The following is a 16089-nucleotide window of genomic DNA, read 5'->3' as shown; positions in this document are numbered from 1 at the left end:
ACATCTCTCGCCACTTGTTTCTATTTTAGTTGTTGTATGTATGTTGAGGGTAACTCTCATATACAACAAACAACATCAACAGATAGACAAATTTTTGCTATTGTATCTAGTTTGAACAGGCGTTCAGAAATTTGCACAGGCCGACGGACGAACACCAAACGAATGGGAAAAAATATACCTTTTCATAATGCACTTACTAGCTAGTAAAGACTTGAAAACGACTGCTGCTGTTGATGCATTTTGAAATGATTTTTGTTTTTGCTGTTTTATGACAAACTGACTTGACTGACTTAATGACTGAGAGTTGGCTTTTAACAATTGTTGCTGCGACTTTTATATTTAATGTAGACAAAATGAAACGATACAAAACAAGAATGTAAATTTAAAGCTTTTTATTGCAATCAACCCGAAGAGCACCCATTTAAGTTCTTCTCTGACTAGTGATACATAGTGCGTTTGGCTTGAGTCTATGTGTATTTACGGATATACACATATTTTTAATTATAACTCTATGTGTATGAAGCTTTCAACAGATATTGTGTATGGCAGAGTTTAAGGAAACAAAATGCAAAGTATTTTTTTATTTTATTTTTAAGAAAATCTATTTTTATCATATCGCCAGCAGAGTGAAAAATATGTTGCATATGGCTGCGACAATCATTTTATAATTATGCTAATCATTGATTGTAAAATTCGTTGTCGATATAATTTTTACGTAATTCAGTAGACTGTGTCATTATCCCAATTCAATTGTTTGTAAAGTTCTAAAGCTGTCACTTCAGTTGTTTCTTCGTGAATGTACTGATAAAGATATTAAAAAGTGTTTTTTACAACAGATTTATACCGGCTGATAACTGACAACTTCTCGGCTAATATATCTATGTGGCTAATGGTCAAGTTCAAATTTGAAAACAATACTTAGGAAATTGTCCAAGATACATCATGTGTGACAAGCCATTTTCACGCTTCTGAAATATCTATTACAAAGTTTCTACAGAAAGAAAGGGGGCACAGAGTACCTTCATATTTGTGGATTGATTTGACATAATGCCACTATTAATAAAGTGGTATTCAATCAATATTGACCACGAGAAGTAAATCCCCAAAATCTGTGGAAACGTATTGGCTTCTTGTAAAAACGTTAAAGAACTTAGAAAAAATGTCTCACAAGATGTTTAAATTATCCAAACAACTTTAATAGAAAGATTTCTAGAATAAATATAACTAAAAATACTAAAATTTTCAAATACATACAAGTTATAAAAATATATTTTTTTAAAGGTTTGATCTGAACTGAATCCAACCTCAGAATTTGCAGCACTTATTTTAAAGTTTCGTGTTTTTTACTATTTACTATTGCGATTTTGGAGTAACTTCTAAAAACAATGATGTAGTTCTTTAGTTACTACTACCTAGATTTCTTTGAATGTACAACAGTTTATATTCTATCTGTAGAATAATATAAAGAATAAACAAATTTTTAATAACGAATTGCATGGTTTAACACAGCAACACTTTAAATTGCAAATTTTTACACAAACTCTTACAAACTCATTGGACAAACCAACAATATTACAAGATGTTTGGGTCTAGTCCACCGGCCAGACTTGTTCTATAATGAACAGAAGCTAAAGCACAAATGATGGCTTGATATTCACGTAAAATGCATGATGATATGCAGGGTGATTTTAAGATAAACTTATTTTTTTTAATAATCAAACCGCAGAGAAAATACTATAAAAACAAATATTCAAGGTAAGTAGTAAAAAATGTACTATAAAAAAGACAGGCAGCAGAAGCAGTAAGTAGTATCAACATACAAATGACTAACTGTCTAAATGTGTTTCGGTGTGCTGGGAATGTGCATTCATGAAAAGAATCTGAAAAAAGAAACAAAAACAATAAAAAATCAGAACGTGTTTATGCCATGTGCTTATCATCATCAATAGCACAGCAAATGTGTTGTTTTAAATCACCACAAGTACAAAAATTAAAATATGAGTAAAATATTGTAGTGAATAAATTCAATGCTAAAACTGTATTATAATTTTCTGAACCATGCACAGCAGTTTCCGGTTTTCATACCGATGCGACCGACAGACCGTTGCTTGTATGAGTGTGAGTTTTATATTCTTCACCCTAAATTTGTAATCTTTACGTACATAGTACGTACACCAAGTTGTGGCATGTTGTTGGCATTTGCAAGTTAGAAGCATGCTTCTTCGTTTTGAATTTCCCTCTGGAACATAGATATAGTTTTTCCACTAGACCGCCATAAACGACATTATATGTTGAATTATTTTTTTTTCGTTTCAATGTGTTGCCAATAACATTTTTACACGTAGTAAAAGTTATTAAATTTGAAGTTGTTGTTTTGAAGGGGTTTCCAGTTGGTTGTCAATTTCCTGTTCAAATAGCTCGGTTTATGGTGTAACCAAGTGTTTGTTGGCTTTATGAGAAACTAATCAGGAAAATGGAATATGAACTTCTAAATATGTACAAGTGATTCAATGCTGAACTTTAGTAGTGTCCAGAGGATATTAGAGTGAGGAACTGTGATGGAACATATAACATTAATTCCGTTATGAACGGGTTTGCTAATAATTATAATAAATTTAAAACCTAAAATGTTGTAAATTAGTTTCACTTTACCCGAAATTGTGCATTTTTGCGCCTTTTGAGTGATTTAATATTTTCCAGTGTTCTACCTTACAAACATTTTCAGATTTGGTTAGAGGCTTACGCAAAGGATGATGTCCTTATCAGACTGTATTTACAGGTCCACATTTTCATAATTTCTTAGCATCAAAATGGAAAATGGCAGAAGGAAGAACAGTAGCAACCGCAGCTCGGAAGCAAAAAGCCTTATGCTGAAAATTAGTTCTAAAAAAGTTTCGCAAGTCCGACAAATCCTTCTAAAATGAAAAAAGTTTTGTTATATAGTTTCTCCTAATTGTTGTCAATGGTGTAAAAGCCACCAAAGGTTTAATTTTTACTTTAATTTTTTTTAATATATACTTTTAATATGTAGTATATTTATTATTTCTCTAAGTGTATACATAATAATCACAAACATATTTTCATTACATATGTAATACTATGTCTTTGGTTTAACATTTCTAGTCTACCATTACAAACTTACATTATGTAGTTTTTCGATGGGAGCTCATAAAATTCAAAAGCTATCCGTCCATTCAGCAGTTGTATTCGCATTTACATTCGCATTTTCAACACTACAAAAAGTTCTTTATGAACAGAAAGAAATAGTCAAATGGAGAGGCAACATTATACGTAGCTGTGGAAGTAGTATAAATATGTACATATGTCTTTAGATGATTGTACATGTGTATAGATGTTAAAATCCATATATCACCTGCCTTTTGGCTATATTCTAGTTGATTTCTTTCACTTACATTTCACACAAACGATGAAACTCGTACACTCGTACACTCGCATATTGAGCTTAATGTGTTTAAACTTGTATTAAATAAAACTCATGTACGTACATGTGTGATAAATCTTGACACACTAACAAGCAAATAACTCTTTACCAAGACGAACACGTTCAGTTGAAAGGCCTATTTATGATGCATTTACTTGTAGTGAATCTTAAATGTGAGGGATGTTTTCAAAGTCCTTATAAAAGACATGTTGGTGGCAAAGTCCGGGTTCATTACGATGGTATGTATTCCAAGTGCATTTCGCCCACAACTATATGAAAAGAGGATATTGAAACTCGGGATGCACTGCCGAAATGACTCAAATTGTAATCAATATGACAACAATGTGTTCCCAAAATAACAACGATTGTAGTCGAAATGATAACTGGGTGTTATTTAAATTTTATACACATCCCTTATCGTTGTGTTCGGTACTTTTCTACCGGGTTTTCCCAGTGCGTAGTGATATTCTTGCCGTGTTATATATCATTGTACTAGACTTACGTATGATTTACAAGATATAAGCATCCTCTTGAATCTGCATTTATAATTTAAAACTCCGTTGGTTTACTACTATAAGGAAAAGTTGCATTAATCTTTGTTTATTGAGGCTGGCACAACTTATTTTGTTTTGAATAGAACAACATTAAGATTTACGTTGTATGGTTCCAGCTATGCTGTTGATAACTAAACTTCAAACTATCCTTAAAAGTATCGCTTATAGCTGGTTTTATTTTCTTTATCCTTATCTTAACTGTCATTGATCTTCATTGTTTTATGATTGAATTTTTCATAATGAACTTTAACATACATGTTTATTAAATACAAATTTAAAAGCTTTAAAATACTTTTGGGTTGGTCCATATTTGTTAAAAATCAACTATGAAAAGTTATAATGACATTTGCTTTACTATTTTCATAATGTTAAGTTACACTTATTCAATTTCCTCTGTGATATTAAATGAAGATTTGTTTGTATTTAAAAGTGAGTTATGAAGGAAATGCTCAAAGGAAATATGACTGTAATGAGTAAAGATTATAATAACTTTGAATTTTCATATGTAATTAGTTAGATTTTATATATAGATATAGCAGAAATAGTTATAATCTAAAGTCCAAAAAAATGTAATATTTGCATCAATTGTAATTAAAAATATTAAAAGATGTTATTTGCATGTCCAAAGAATTTGGGCAAATGCTGTTGTTGTCTATTTGAAGTGGTACCCAGTTTTCCTATTAATAGCCTAGTATTAAGCGCATAATTTTTATTTTTAACTTTTCTAACAGTTTTTTGTCAATATTTTAATATTCTAATGAGACTGATATTGAGTTTCCACTCTAAATAGCAATTTATGTCAAAGTGCATTACCTTAATCGAGTCATAACCTAGTGCCTTAGTAAACATTGAAATAGCTTAACTATTAACTTATAATAATTTCAATAATAAATATCAACTACATTCTATTTTTAGTTTTTTTTTTCTACAGCTTAAGTTTTTTCGTCATAAAACAAATTTCGTAATAAATTACAAAATTTTATTTATGATTTAATTTATTAATCATATTAATTGGCGATAAAATCTTCTCTAAATAAATAGAATTGACTTAACTGGCAGATTACATGCACATCTACTTAAAACCATTTAAAATTAAAAGTAAAAAACAAACTAAACAAAAATAGATGCATTCAACTATATACGAAACAGTCATGCAGCGAAACATCTTCTCGACATGACTACTTTACTTTATTTCGCTTTATTGTATTCACTTACTTGCAGACTACCTACGATTGCAGGGAATCTACGACTTGGTTTTAAGATGCTGTTGATTACAATGACATTAATGAAATAAAAAAATACGAAATTTATTACCTTGATTTACTAAAAACCCATATGTTTGTAAGAGAATGATGGTTCAGTCAAAATTTGGTTAAGCGTGATTTCTTTTTGAACTACTTAAAACTTGAAGTTCAAAAAGTTTCAAAGCATCACGATTTCGAAATAGAGTTAGAACCTAGTGTGCAGAAAGAAATCGACTACAACTAAGTCCAAGCAATATAAATAGTTCCACATTGATTGGGGTTGATCTGATAACAAATTGAGCAGATATATCGAACTTAAAACCAATTTGCCTCAATTCATATATCGATCGGAAGAGATTTTCTGCTTTCTTCTAAACTAACAAACATGCATTTGTTGTGGATTTTGATGTGAAGTTTTTGGTCCGAACTTCTGAAAATACAATATTCTATTTTTATTTCATCATCCCGCATATCTTAAAATATTCTTTATAAACATAATATAAACATTTCTCACATGTATGTACATGATAAATAAATTAATTATTGATCTAAATTTTTACTTTTCATATAATATATGTATATTTCTAGGAGTAAAATTTACTCCAACTACGTGACAAAATTTGCTTGAACCGTCTTTTTCACATGCATCTTGTCGCAGTATAATGCTTACCGTGTTTGTCGGTTGTTTGCCATTTTTTTTTTTGTGTTCATAATTTTAAAATTTAACCATTTTGATTCTAGATTTTCTGTGCGCCTGTTACTTTTAGCTCATCTTCATTTGTCTAAACACAAAACTAAACAATTCTTTGGCACCACCACCAACAACATCAAAAACAAGAAAGAAGAACGAACCATCAAGTTTAAAAACAAATATTTAGAAAAACACTGAAAAGAGAATTAAAAAACTACCACCAACCACCTCATCACCACCAGTGAGCAACAGCAAGCAACAAAGATGTTGTAAATGTTGTGTTTTATTCTTGTATCTCTATATGTATCTGGTAGATTGCAAAGCATTCACTTTATTGTTGCTAGCAAGCTCATCGCTGCAGTTGACAGCAACGGCTGCAGCAGTAAAAGAAGATGACGATATACAGAAACGTAATGAAACGAGATGGTGAAGTGAAGTGTCATTTGTCTAGTTTGTTGTTTTTTATTTCATGATGATTTTTATTTTCTCGTTCTATTTTGTATATAAACAAAAAGTTTATGACTTGTTTTTGTTGTTGTGTATATATTTTATTTTTTGCATCTATGCATAAATCTCATATGTTTCTCAGATTGCATGTATTCGTGCACTCATATAATGACGATTGAGTAAAGACATGCGATTGAAAATATATACACTCAGCGAAATATCATTATGACACGTACTGCAAAAATTAAACAAATATAAAATTTTTTATCACAAAGTTCTCTTCTCTTCCTTTTGAACATTTAGAATCAATAGTTAGTCTTAAAGCTTTGTATAATCCTAACAAAATTTGATTTAATGTGTAATAGAAGAATTTTTAAAAGTGTAAATTTCAATATTTTATAGCCTACATAAATTTAAAAGTAGTATCACCTGATGTTTCGATATGGCTTTTTATATATTGTTTAAAAGCAGAGAAGTTTTAAAAGTCGAATAGACCATTAGATATTATTCAATGTAGTGGGCTACTTGATCATTTCCAATAGCACAACACGGTATTTGTTATAAAATTGTTAACATTCGTTAAAGACAAAATATTGTAAGACATATCAGATCATGAAACAGCAAAGGGTCAGGTTCAGTAAAAAAAGATTTTTTGTTGTTCATTTGTCGATTAAAGCAATATCAAGGATAAGGTTATACCAATATCCTTCTGCGAAACAGTTCCGTTTAAGAATAATCCGTTAATTAAACTTTCGTTGAAACGGTGGTATCTTATAAAACACTGGGTGAGCTAACTAGACAACTCCCCAGACTTTTTTGTCTATCTTACTTCGTAGGCATTTTTTGTACAAGGTTCTGCCGGTCCATAATCAGATCATTGTTCCCCTGTTGTCCTCCGTTCACAAATCACGCAGATGGGATGGTTTTTGTTCTTACTAACAGATAACACACTCTGATAAACCTTCTATGAACAATGTAAATCCTGACTAAACCTAGCAAGGAAGAAAAATTCACGGTCTGCTGTTTTTTGGGGTATCTGTTGACATTGTAATATGTCGCCTTTTCTCAAGATTACATGTACATGCAATAGGTAATCTGATGGATATCGGGAGACCTATATTTTGTTTTAGTGGAAGAATGATTCCATAAGATCACTTTGTTGGACGAAATTTGATACAACTTTCAATCTCAAATTTAGAGAATATATCCATTTTAGAGAATATATAACCCTGCAAAAGTTGGGCATATTGGAAATATTCTTGACATACCTCAGTGTTTAGTGTTTTCAATAACGTTGAAAGAGTTTATGATCATATATATGGTACAACTTTAGCATGATCCCGGATAATGATTGTCATATTCATATCCTTGTTAGGAGTTTTGAAGTTCACTTTACTTTAAAGCCGGAAAATTTTCTCTATTAGAAATTCATCCCTACAAAACGTGAATTCTGTAGCCATTAGCAGGTCTGCCACAGTACTATTTTTTTAAAGTACAAGTTTAAATATTAAGCCTTTTTGAAATAATCTATAGAAGGAATTGTTACCATGATTTTCAGTTTGCCACTCCGGTATCCTTCTATAATGATTTTCTTAGCTGTTTTAGCTTTTCATTAAAATAATATCGAATCTACAAATAGGACTTTCTATAGAGAACATAAATTAATTTACATATTAATTAGAAAATAAGGACAAATATTAAATTTCCAAAAGATTTCATGTAGGCTTGTGATTATTCGTTGATGACCATTAAAAATGTGTTACCCACTTGTTTTATATGCTTAAGTGGTTTCTTTATCTTCCTGCTCAAAATAAAATGCCACATGCAAATTTAGCATCTCTTAAATACCAAAAAAATTAGACAATTTTCTATTTTAAAGGTGTTAAAGAGTTATTATCTATAAATAATTTCCGTTACATGGACTGTTTTTTTAATTTCTTTACGGATTCATAGACAGGTAAAGTAGACATATTTTTATTTGGTAACATGCATTTAGACTTTTTCCATATCTAAAGAGAAAAATTAATTGGATAGTTTTAATTAAAAATTGAAAATATGTTATTATTAATAAACAAGATTTGTTTATATTATTTGTAAACAACAAAAAAAATACATTATTATTTCCGTTAGAGTAATCAATGTAAACTGAGTATATGAATATTTGAATGTAAGAATATACATAAATGTATACTAAATACTGGGTAGTATACTATATATTTTGCAGTAGGTGCGTGAAACATTGCAGAAAATTAACAAGTTCTAGCATTATATTTGGCTGAGCCCAATCTTAAATATAACCCACCAGTCAGTGTTTTTAAGTGATTTTTGGAAGGGGGCCTTATTATGATCAATGACGGATCGATCATGAAACATGTCTGTATATAAAAGGAATATTAATGCCTAATATTATAACTACTTTGAGTAATTTCGGGAGGATAGCATGTTTGGCAGTAATGTATTTTTAAGTGATTTGTGCAATAGGATATGAAAGCTATGACCAAATATAAATTGATCCAGATTTTTTCTTCATATCAAATATAAATAAATTGGTGAAACTCTGTAAAGATCTTAACATAAACAATAAATTCATATACACTTGTATGGGGGGTATAGGAATTTGTGGACCGATATAGCCATTTTTTCTACTGATTTTCATGTAAATATATTGCATAGTGTCCGTAAAAATAGGAATGTGTAAATAGTGAATTTTTTGATCTAAATCCATTAATTTATTTAGCTTCTATTTAGTTTTCAGTGAGCGTGTTTTACACAGACATAAAGACGGATAGACATAGTTAAATGGATTCAGAATTTTCTAAGGATCAAATATAAATACTTTTTGTCATCTATTTCTACTGATGATGGTGGATGATAGAAAAATATTCACTTTGATAAACAACATTTTAGCAATAAACTTTTCAGATTTCTCGACATTAATAAAATGCTGGAAGGCCAATGGTGGTCAGATATGCTGAGTAATGAATATTATATTTAACATAATTATGGTCCCTAAATCCTTATGGAGGCATTCCTTTAAGACTTTTTAATTTGAATACCATAAAATTGCTATATGTGTCTTGCGCCAAAGATTTATATAAACAGTTAGTCGGACAGACAGGCGGATAGATGAAAGAATGGACTCCGAAAGTAATTCTGAATTGATTGGTGTACTTTTTAATTGTAGTGTTAATATTTTTGCCTTATTAAGCATCCCAACTATAGCGTTGTCGTTAGTGTAAGAAAATTTTTATTAATAATAATAAAATACATTTAACTTTCTTATTTCTATTCCAAAGAAAGTTTACCACTGTTGACGTTTTATTTACAATTTTCATTATTAACCGCAATTGTCTATTTAAACATTAGAGATTTTCCGCTAAAATTGAATTGAAATTTAAATGAAGTTTAATTTATTTTTTCTTTCTTCTGTTGATTTCATTGCCATCATTAGACGCTTGATGTATTAATAATAAAAAAGAAAATCATGGGTATTATAACAGCAATTGACTTGTCTTCGTTTCCTCCCCCTATAAACGGAGTAAAAGCGAGCTCAAAAAAAAAGAGATAAGTCGTGATTATAATAAATTGATCTTTCTAAATTCATAAAACTTTTCTTTCTATCTATTTTAACAACTTTTTTTTCTGTCTTTTGTTTGGCCATATTATAACAAATCGTATTCAGTTTCACAGCAAATGAAAAATGGAATACAGTATTGCAGTATAGAAAAAAAGAAAAACTAAAGTTGGGTCAAATTGCGCACCTTTTACTTTGCCCCAGTGAAAGACTGTGGTGGTGGTTGTAGTCGCTGTGGTAAAATGATCATTGTTGCTACGTCTAGTAATCCCAACTTCTTTCGTCTCTCTCACATGCTGCATGTGGGTTGTGAATACTTCACATTATCTTGTCTCAATTCCCCTGCTGGCAATCTCCTCACCTTCTGCTTATGCCCCATTGCAGTCCATTTTATGCCTCATCTGCAACAGCAATAACAACAATGTTGTTTTAATATTTCATTGTTACAAATGGCATGAAATTGCAAATTTATTGCCACTCAATAAGTCGGTAACAAAAACTAGAACTGCACCAAAAAAGTACACACACACCTAAAAACCAACAATATGCCATGTAAAAGCCTCCTAGAGACTTTTAGGCGGGCAGGTACATTTTGTTTCCAAATTACCTTCATTGTTGTGCTTTTTATGGAGTGTGTTTAAAGCGATTTTTTTAGGATTTATTAGTCATGTTTTTTTGTTATTTTCTGCTCATGAACTTGATAGTAGATTAGGTTTTTTTTTACTTGTTGTCTCCTTTTAATAGAAAGAAATCGTGCATTTAATAGTTTAGTAAAGGGGATTTTGCCCTAAATTTGTATTTTATATTGGTATTGTATGTATGTATTTTATTTATTTATATATTTGATAATTTATTTGTTTTCTTTTGTTTCTTCTTTTTTAGAATTTCTTCAGACTTCATCGCTTGCGTAAATTGGGTTTAAGTGACAATGAAATTGTACGTTTGCCTCCAGATATACAACATTTTGAAAATCTAGTGGAACTAGATGTTTCACGAAATGGTAAGTTCAAAATTTTATTATATTTTTGTAAAAATTAAAATCTAGAAATTTCTGATTTAAAATTTCCGATTTTGAAGAAATTAACCACATTTTTAACTAAAATTTAGTTACTAAATATACGTTAAGTAATTAAAAAGCCCTCAGTTGAAGCTATAGCTTTCGGTCATTGTAATATCCTTAAAATAATTTCTTCCTAATTGGGAAGGGTTGTTATATCTATAGTTTCTGACAGAAAGAATCGCTACTTATTATTAACACATGCCTACAAGTTTGCAATTATTTACTCCTTACAAAGTCTTGAAGTGGTAATCCAAATATATGGAAACCCCATACTCCATTTAACATTATGATGACTGGCTAAGGTGAAAATATCCCAAAAACAACTACCTTGCATGATACGCATCATGATCATATGTATGTAGTGCAGGCTTATGGACCAAAAAAAAAAATTATAATTCATGTGTGCATTACATGTGATAACTAAACGGATCATGAACTACAATAATGTTTATAGGGGAGTAGTTTTTATTTTTTGTAGGGATTCTTAAAACAACTCAGATCATTAAGGAGTCTTTACCAATATATCTTAGTCTTCATTCTTGTAGAAGAGAGCAGTTATATAAAAGTCGTTGTAGTGTTACTTCTACAATACTGTCCAGTAATCATTCCTATAAAAAGCATAAACGAATTTCTCTCAAGAGAAAATTGTATCAAGGTTCTCTTATGCGTAATATAGAACGAGCTAGCCGCTTTGGATAAACTCTTAATATTGGCCATTTCGATTCTATCGTCGATTCGTTTATTATTTTCAATACCGCCCAGCAAAAATAAAACGAAGTACTTCCAAAGGAATAACATTTATCCCCACTTCAAAAGAAGCATTAAGTATTTTTTTAGCTTATGTGGAAGCGATATTTATCGACTTCCAAAAAACGAAAAAAATCCATTTTTTTTTATTGAATATATATTTTGTTGTACTGAAATGTTTTGAATTCAATTAATTTTATTTTTGAGTTAATGGATGAATGTGTGAAATTTATTTATTTATGGTAATATTATTTGAGTCAAATTAGTTGTATTATAAATACTACAAAAAAAAAAAAACATAATAATTACTTCCTGACAATGACTTTAGATGTAGTGAATTTGGAAGTCCATGAAGTAAATTCTACTTTTTTCGCTTCCTTGAAAGTTTTTTTTTTTTTTTTGGCTAGGCGTGGCTACGGGTATATGAACATGCATTTACAAAATTAAAGAAGAAATGTGATTCCTCGTTATGGTGGGTCCTAAGCCGCAACATTCTTTTTTCTACCTATACAAAAACTGAAATTCATATGCCACATTATATCTCCAGTTTATTATTCTTTGGTTACTCTCTAAGACTCTAGATTCTCTAGATAGCCTCCCAGTTTATGTCCGAGGTCTCCCAAATGGATGTTGGCAGCTAATAAGTTTACCTTGCACCAAACCAGAATGGCTTAATTTCAAAAGATATCAGTTAATTATGTTTTATTAAGGCATTTTTAATTCTCCTTTTAATAGCCAAAGAGAAGATAGAGTAAGTTTCTTCATGTATCCATTATCATTATTTTGTTTGCGATGACTGGCATGTGTTTGAGAAATATCTAACTATTAGCTACCATATGTTGGTCATTATAAAATCCCATTTTAAGTGTGAATTTAAATACTTTAAATACAATGTAAGTTTCGCAACTGTAATGGTTTTTAGTAATTCAAACGACTTCGAATCCAACAGATACTATAATAAAGCAAACGTAAAAGTAATATATCTATTACATGAACACTTAGGCATGTACTCATTCCAACTATGTGGCATGTACTTGTACAAATGATGCATAGAAATATGCAATTTGTTTCTCAACTTAATGTATCAGAGGTTTCCGTTCTTCAGCTCATTGTATGTTTAAATTATTATGATTAAATATAAAAAATGGAACTTAATACATAATAATACTGAAAAAAATAAAAGATTTAATTAAAATATAACACAACTGTAATAAACAAACAGTTGCATTGTAAAAGATGTTGTGTTGTAAAAGATGTTAACAGCACCAGAAGTGGATGTCGATAAAAATTACGTTATTGCTTAATGTATGGATGGATGATTCATAAGAAGAATAACAGATACAATTTGCAATGAGATGGTAAAATAAAACACTGACAATAACATTATCTATGAAGTATTTTTATATTTCAACTCAAGAACAATTGTATCATCATCAAGTAATACTTCAATCTTTCTACTCAACTATGTTTTTACTCACCCTAATAGAGAAAAATAGTAAAAACGTTTGCTGCAAATACCAGAGTTTAGCAAAATTGTGTTCATATTGAATACTCAATATAAGTGGTTGTAAAATGTAAAAAACTAATTAAATGTTGTCTTTTTAATTATTACTACTCCTATTGTTATTATTTAATTAAATTGCAATATTATTTTTACTTCTGTTTGACATTTTTTATGTTTTTTTCTCTTCTTTCTCCTCTATAGTTTTCCAATTTTATCTTAATTCTTTTATTGTTGCTCTCGGAAAAAATTATTTAACTTTTGTTTTTATTTATCAATGATACATGTTATAGTTTTATTTTATTATATACTCATTGTTTATTATCGTTACAATCTATAAAGTTTAATAAAACTTTATGAAAATAAAAAACAATATAGTTGCAACAAACTACTGGATTTAATGTCACTGTTGTAAAAAACAATGTGTATAGATTAAATGAGATTTAAAGGAATTAAGTTTAATATGTGAAATGGAAGCTGTACATAGCTTAAATGTTAAAATAGTATAACATAATATATTTTTATGTCTCTGAGATCGTATTTGTTATCATTTTTTTAACACCCACAAGCCTATTAGCCTCAACTGTTGAATAAGAATTTCATTACTGTACCTCCAAAAGAAACTTGCTGAAATACTGTGCATCACTTGGATGCATGGAATCTTTTAAAATAATTGAAAACCCTTTGATCAGACATAGAAAATTAAAAATTGCCCTCTTGACTATAGACTAGACTATAAACTAGACTATAGACTAGACTATAGACTAGACTATAAACTAGTCTATAGACTAGACTATAGACTAGACTATAGACTAGAATATAGACTAGACTATAGACTAGACTATAGACTAGACTATAGACTAGACTATAGACTAGACTATAGACTAGACTATAGACTAGACTATAGACTAGACTATAGACTAGACTATAGACTAGACTATAGACTAGACTATAGACTAGACTATAGACTAGACTATAGACTAGACTATAGACTAGCCTATAGACTGGACTATAGACTAGACTATAGAATAGTCTAGTCTATAGACTATGAATTAGACAATATACTGAAAAAAGTGATGAATTTTCCATGCCTGTACTGAATTTTTCATCTATGCAATCTGATAATGATCAAGAGTTTATTACTAAACATTTCCTAATGTCACTTTTTCTTAAGAACTATGCTAAGCTTTATTCAAATCCGGTAGCAGAATTTCTCTATCACTCTACTTGAGATAGCGATTTTTGGCCTTATTTGACTTTAGGCCACTGAATCATGAAAGTTGAATTCAAGTACAAATCAAAAGCAAGTAAATTTTGGGATAAGTTTAATTAGAACACACAGTATTTTGTACTTGATTTAATAAATCCGTATCATTGACACTCTTAGCTCTGGATTGATTGAAGTACTGATTTCTTATAAAGGTCTGAGAAAGGTAGTATATGAAAAAAATAATTTTGGAATAGGTTATATTAATACCGGCTAACATTTGCTTAGCTAACTCATGTTAATAGAATTTTCTTAATATTATTATGTTATTTTTCCATTTTTTCTGTATTGCGAAAATATTTATTATTAACTTTAAGTATGCCACCACCATCATCACCATCGCAATGTTGTTTAGATATTGTGGTGACATAAGTTGTTTTGAGAATATGACAAATAATATTAGAAAAAATGTTGTCTCTTTTTTAATACCCTGCATTAAGCAAACGGGGTTATATTAAATATTTGTCGTGACTTTGGTAGATACATATAAACAAATGTATAATTGTATTTGTGTATCTACTTAACATAACGATTTCACACCTTGTGATTTTTAAAATCCTGGAATTTCATTACGAAAATCAATATTTAAAAAAATTTAAATTACTATTCTATCTACTTATATATATTGTTAGTTTGACAACAATACCAGACACCACCACTGTGTTTCCTTGCTATGTGGAGCAGTGTTTCCCAACATTTGTATCATAAAATATTAAACATTTAAATGTTAATATCTGAGCAGCAATCTACGTTAAGTACTAAGAACTAGTTCGTCGCAGTTTTCAATCTTTCACATAATTACTCTTTGAAAATTGTTGGCCCGTTTTTAAGGTTTAATTTTCGGACCCTTTAGAATATTGAAATCCAAAAGATCTGTAGATTTCCCAGCTTCTATTTCTTAATGTAGAGTATATAAAATGTCATTACAACTTAATCACATGCTTTATTCTACTTGCTTCCATTAAGATTGGCTGTCTGGCAGTGTTGTTGCTAAAAACTTTTTATAGCTTTTTCTTTTTATTGTTGTTGGGGTTTCACTTAAAATTGTTGAGTTCTGTTGTCATGTTGCAGATAAAATAATAATGCATTCTATGCAATGTAAAATGAAATACATTTTAATATAATATTTATGAAATTTTTATAAATATTTTTATTTACTCATACTCTCGTCATAGACGATTTAGATTATGATATACGAGAATTTGTTTGATATTAAATTTTCTTACATGACATTTATGTCTGTCCTCATGTCTATGCGTTTGCCTGCAACATAAATACAATTACTTCTCGTTTGCCAAATATAAAACAGTGGGTTTAATATTTATAACTAAATAAATTATTGCAATCAGACAATTGAAAATTGCTTTTAAATTCGTTGTTTCCCTTTAAAATTTTTGTAGTTAAAAAAAAATATTTATTTGTTTATATATTATGTCTGCCCCTGAACAATTATTTCTACCGAAGTGGATCTTATAGTTTGTAACTTGAAACTGAATTGAATCGGTCTACAAATTACGGATTAATATATCGTATTACAAGGATATATAAATTTTCCAAATATT

General features: G+C 29.6%; 1 protein-coding gene across 12 annotated transcripts in view; it reads left to right on the top strand.

Moving 5' to 3' along the window:
• Window positions 1-16089, top strand: part of LOC111674587 (protein lap4) — a 241099-nt gene that overhangs the window by 22023 nt on the left and 202987 nt on the right. For all 12 annotated transcript variants that reach the window (XM_046949910.1, XM_046949911.1, XM_046949912.1 and 9 more), the window contains exon 3: window positions 10835-10952. In XM_046949910.1, the coding sequence (XP_046805866.1) occupies window positions 10835-10952 (118 nt within the window). The remainder of the gene's footprint in view (window positions 1-10834; window positions 10953-16089) is intronic.

This window comes from Lucilia cuprina, chromosome 4, assembly GCF_022045245.1.
Source record: "Lucilia cuprina isolate Lc7/37 chromosome 4, ASM2204524v1, whole genome shotgun sequence".
Lineage (NCBI taxonomy): Eukaryota > Metazoa > Arthropoda > Insecta > Diptera > Calliphoridae > Lucilia > Lucilia cuprina.
Note: the sequence above shows the minus strand (reverse complement) of the source record. Positions and strands in the feature narration are given on the sequence as shown.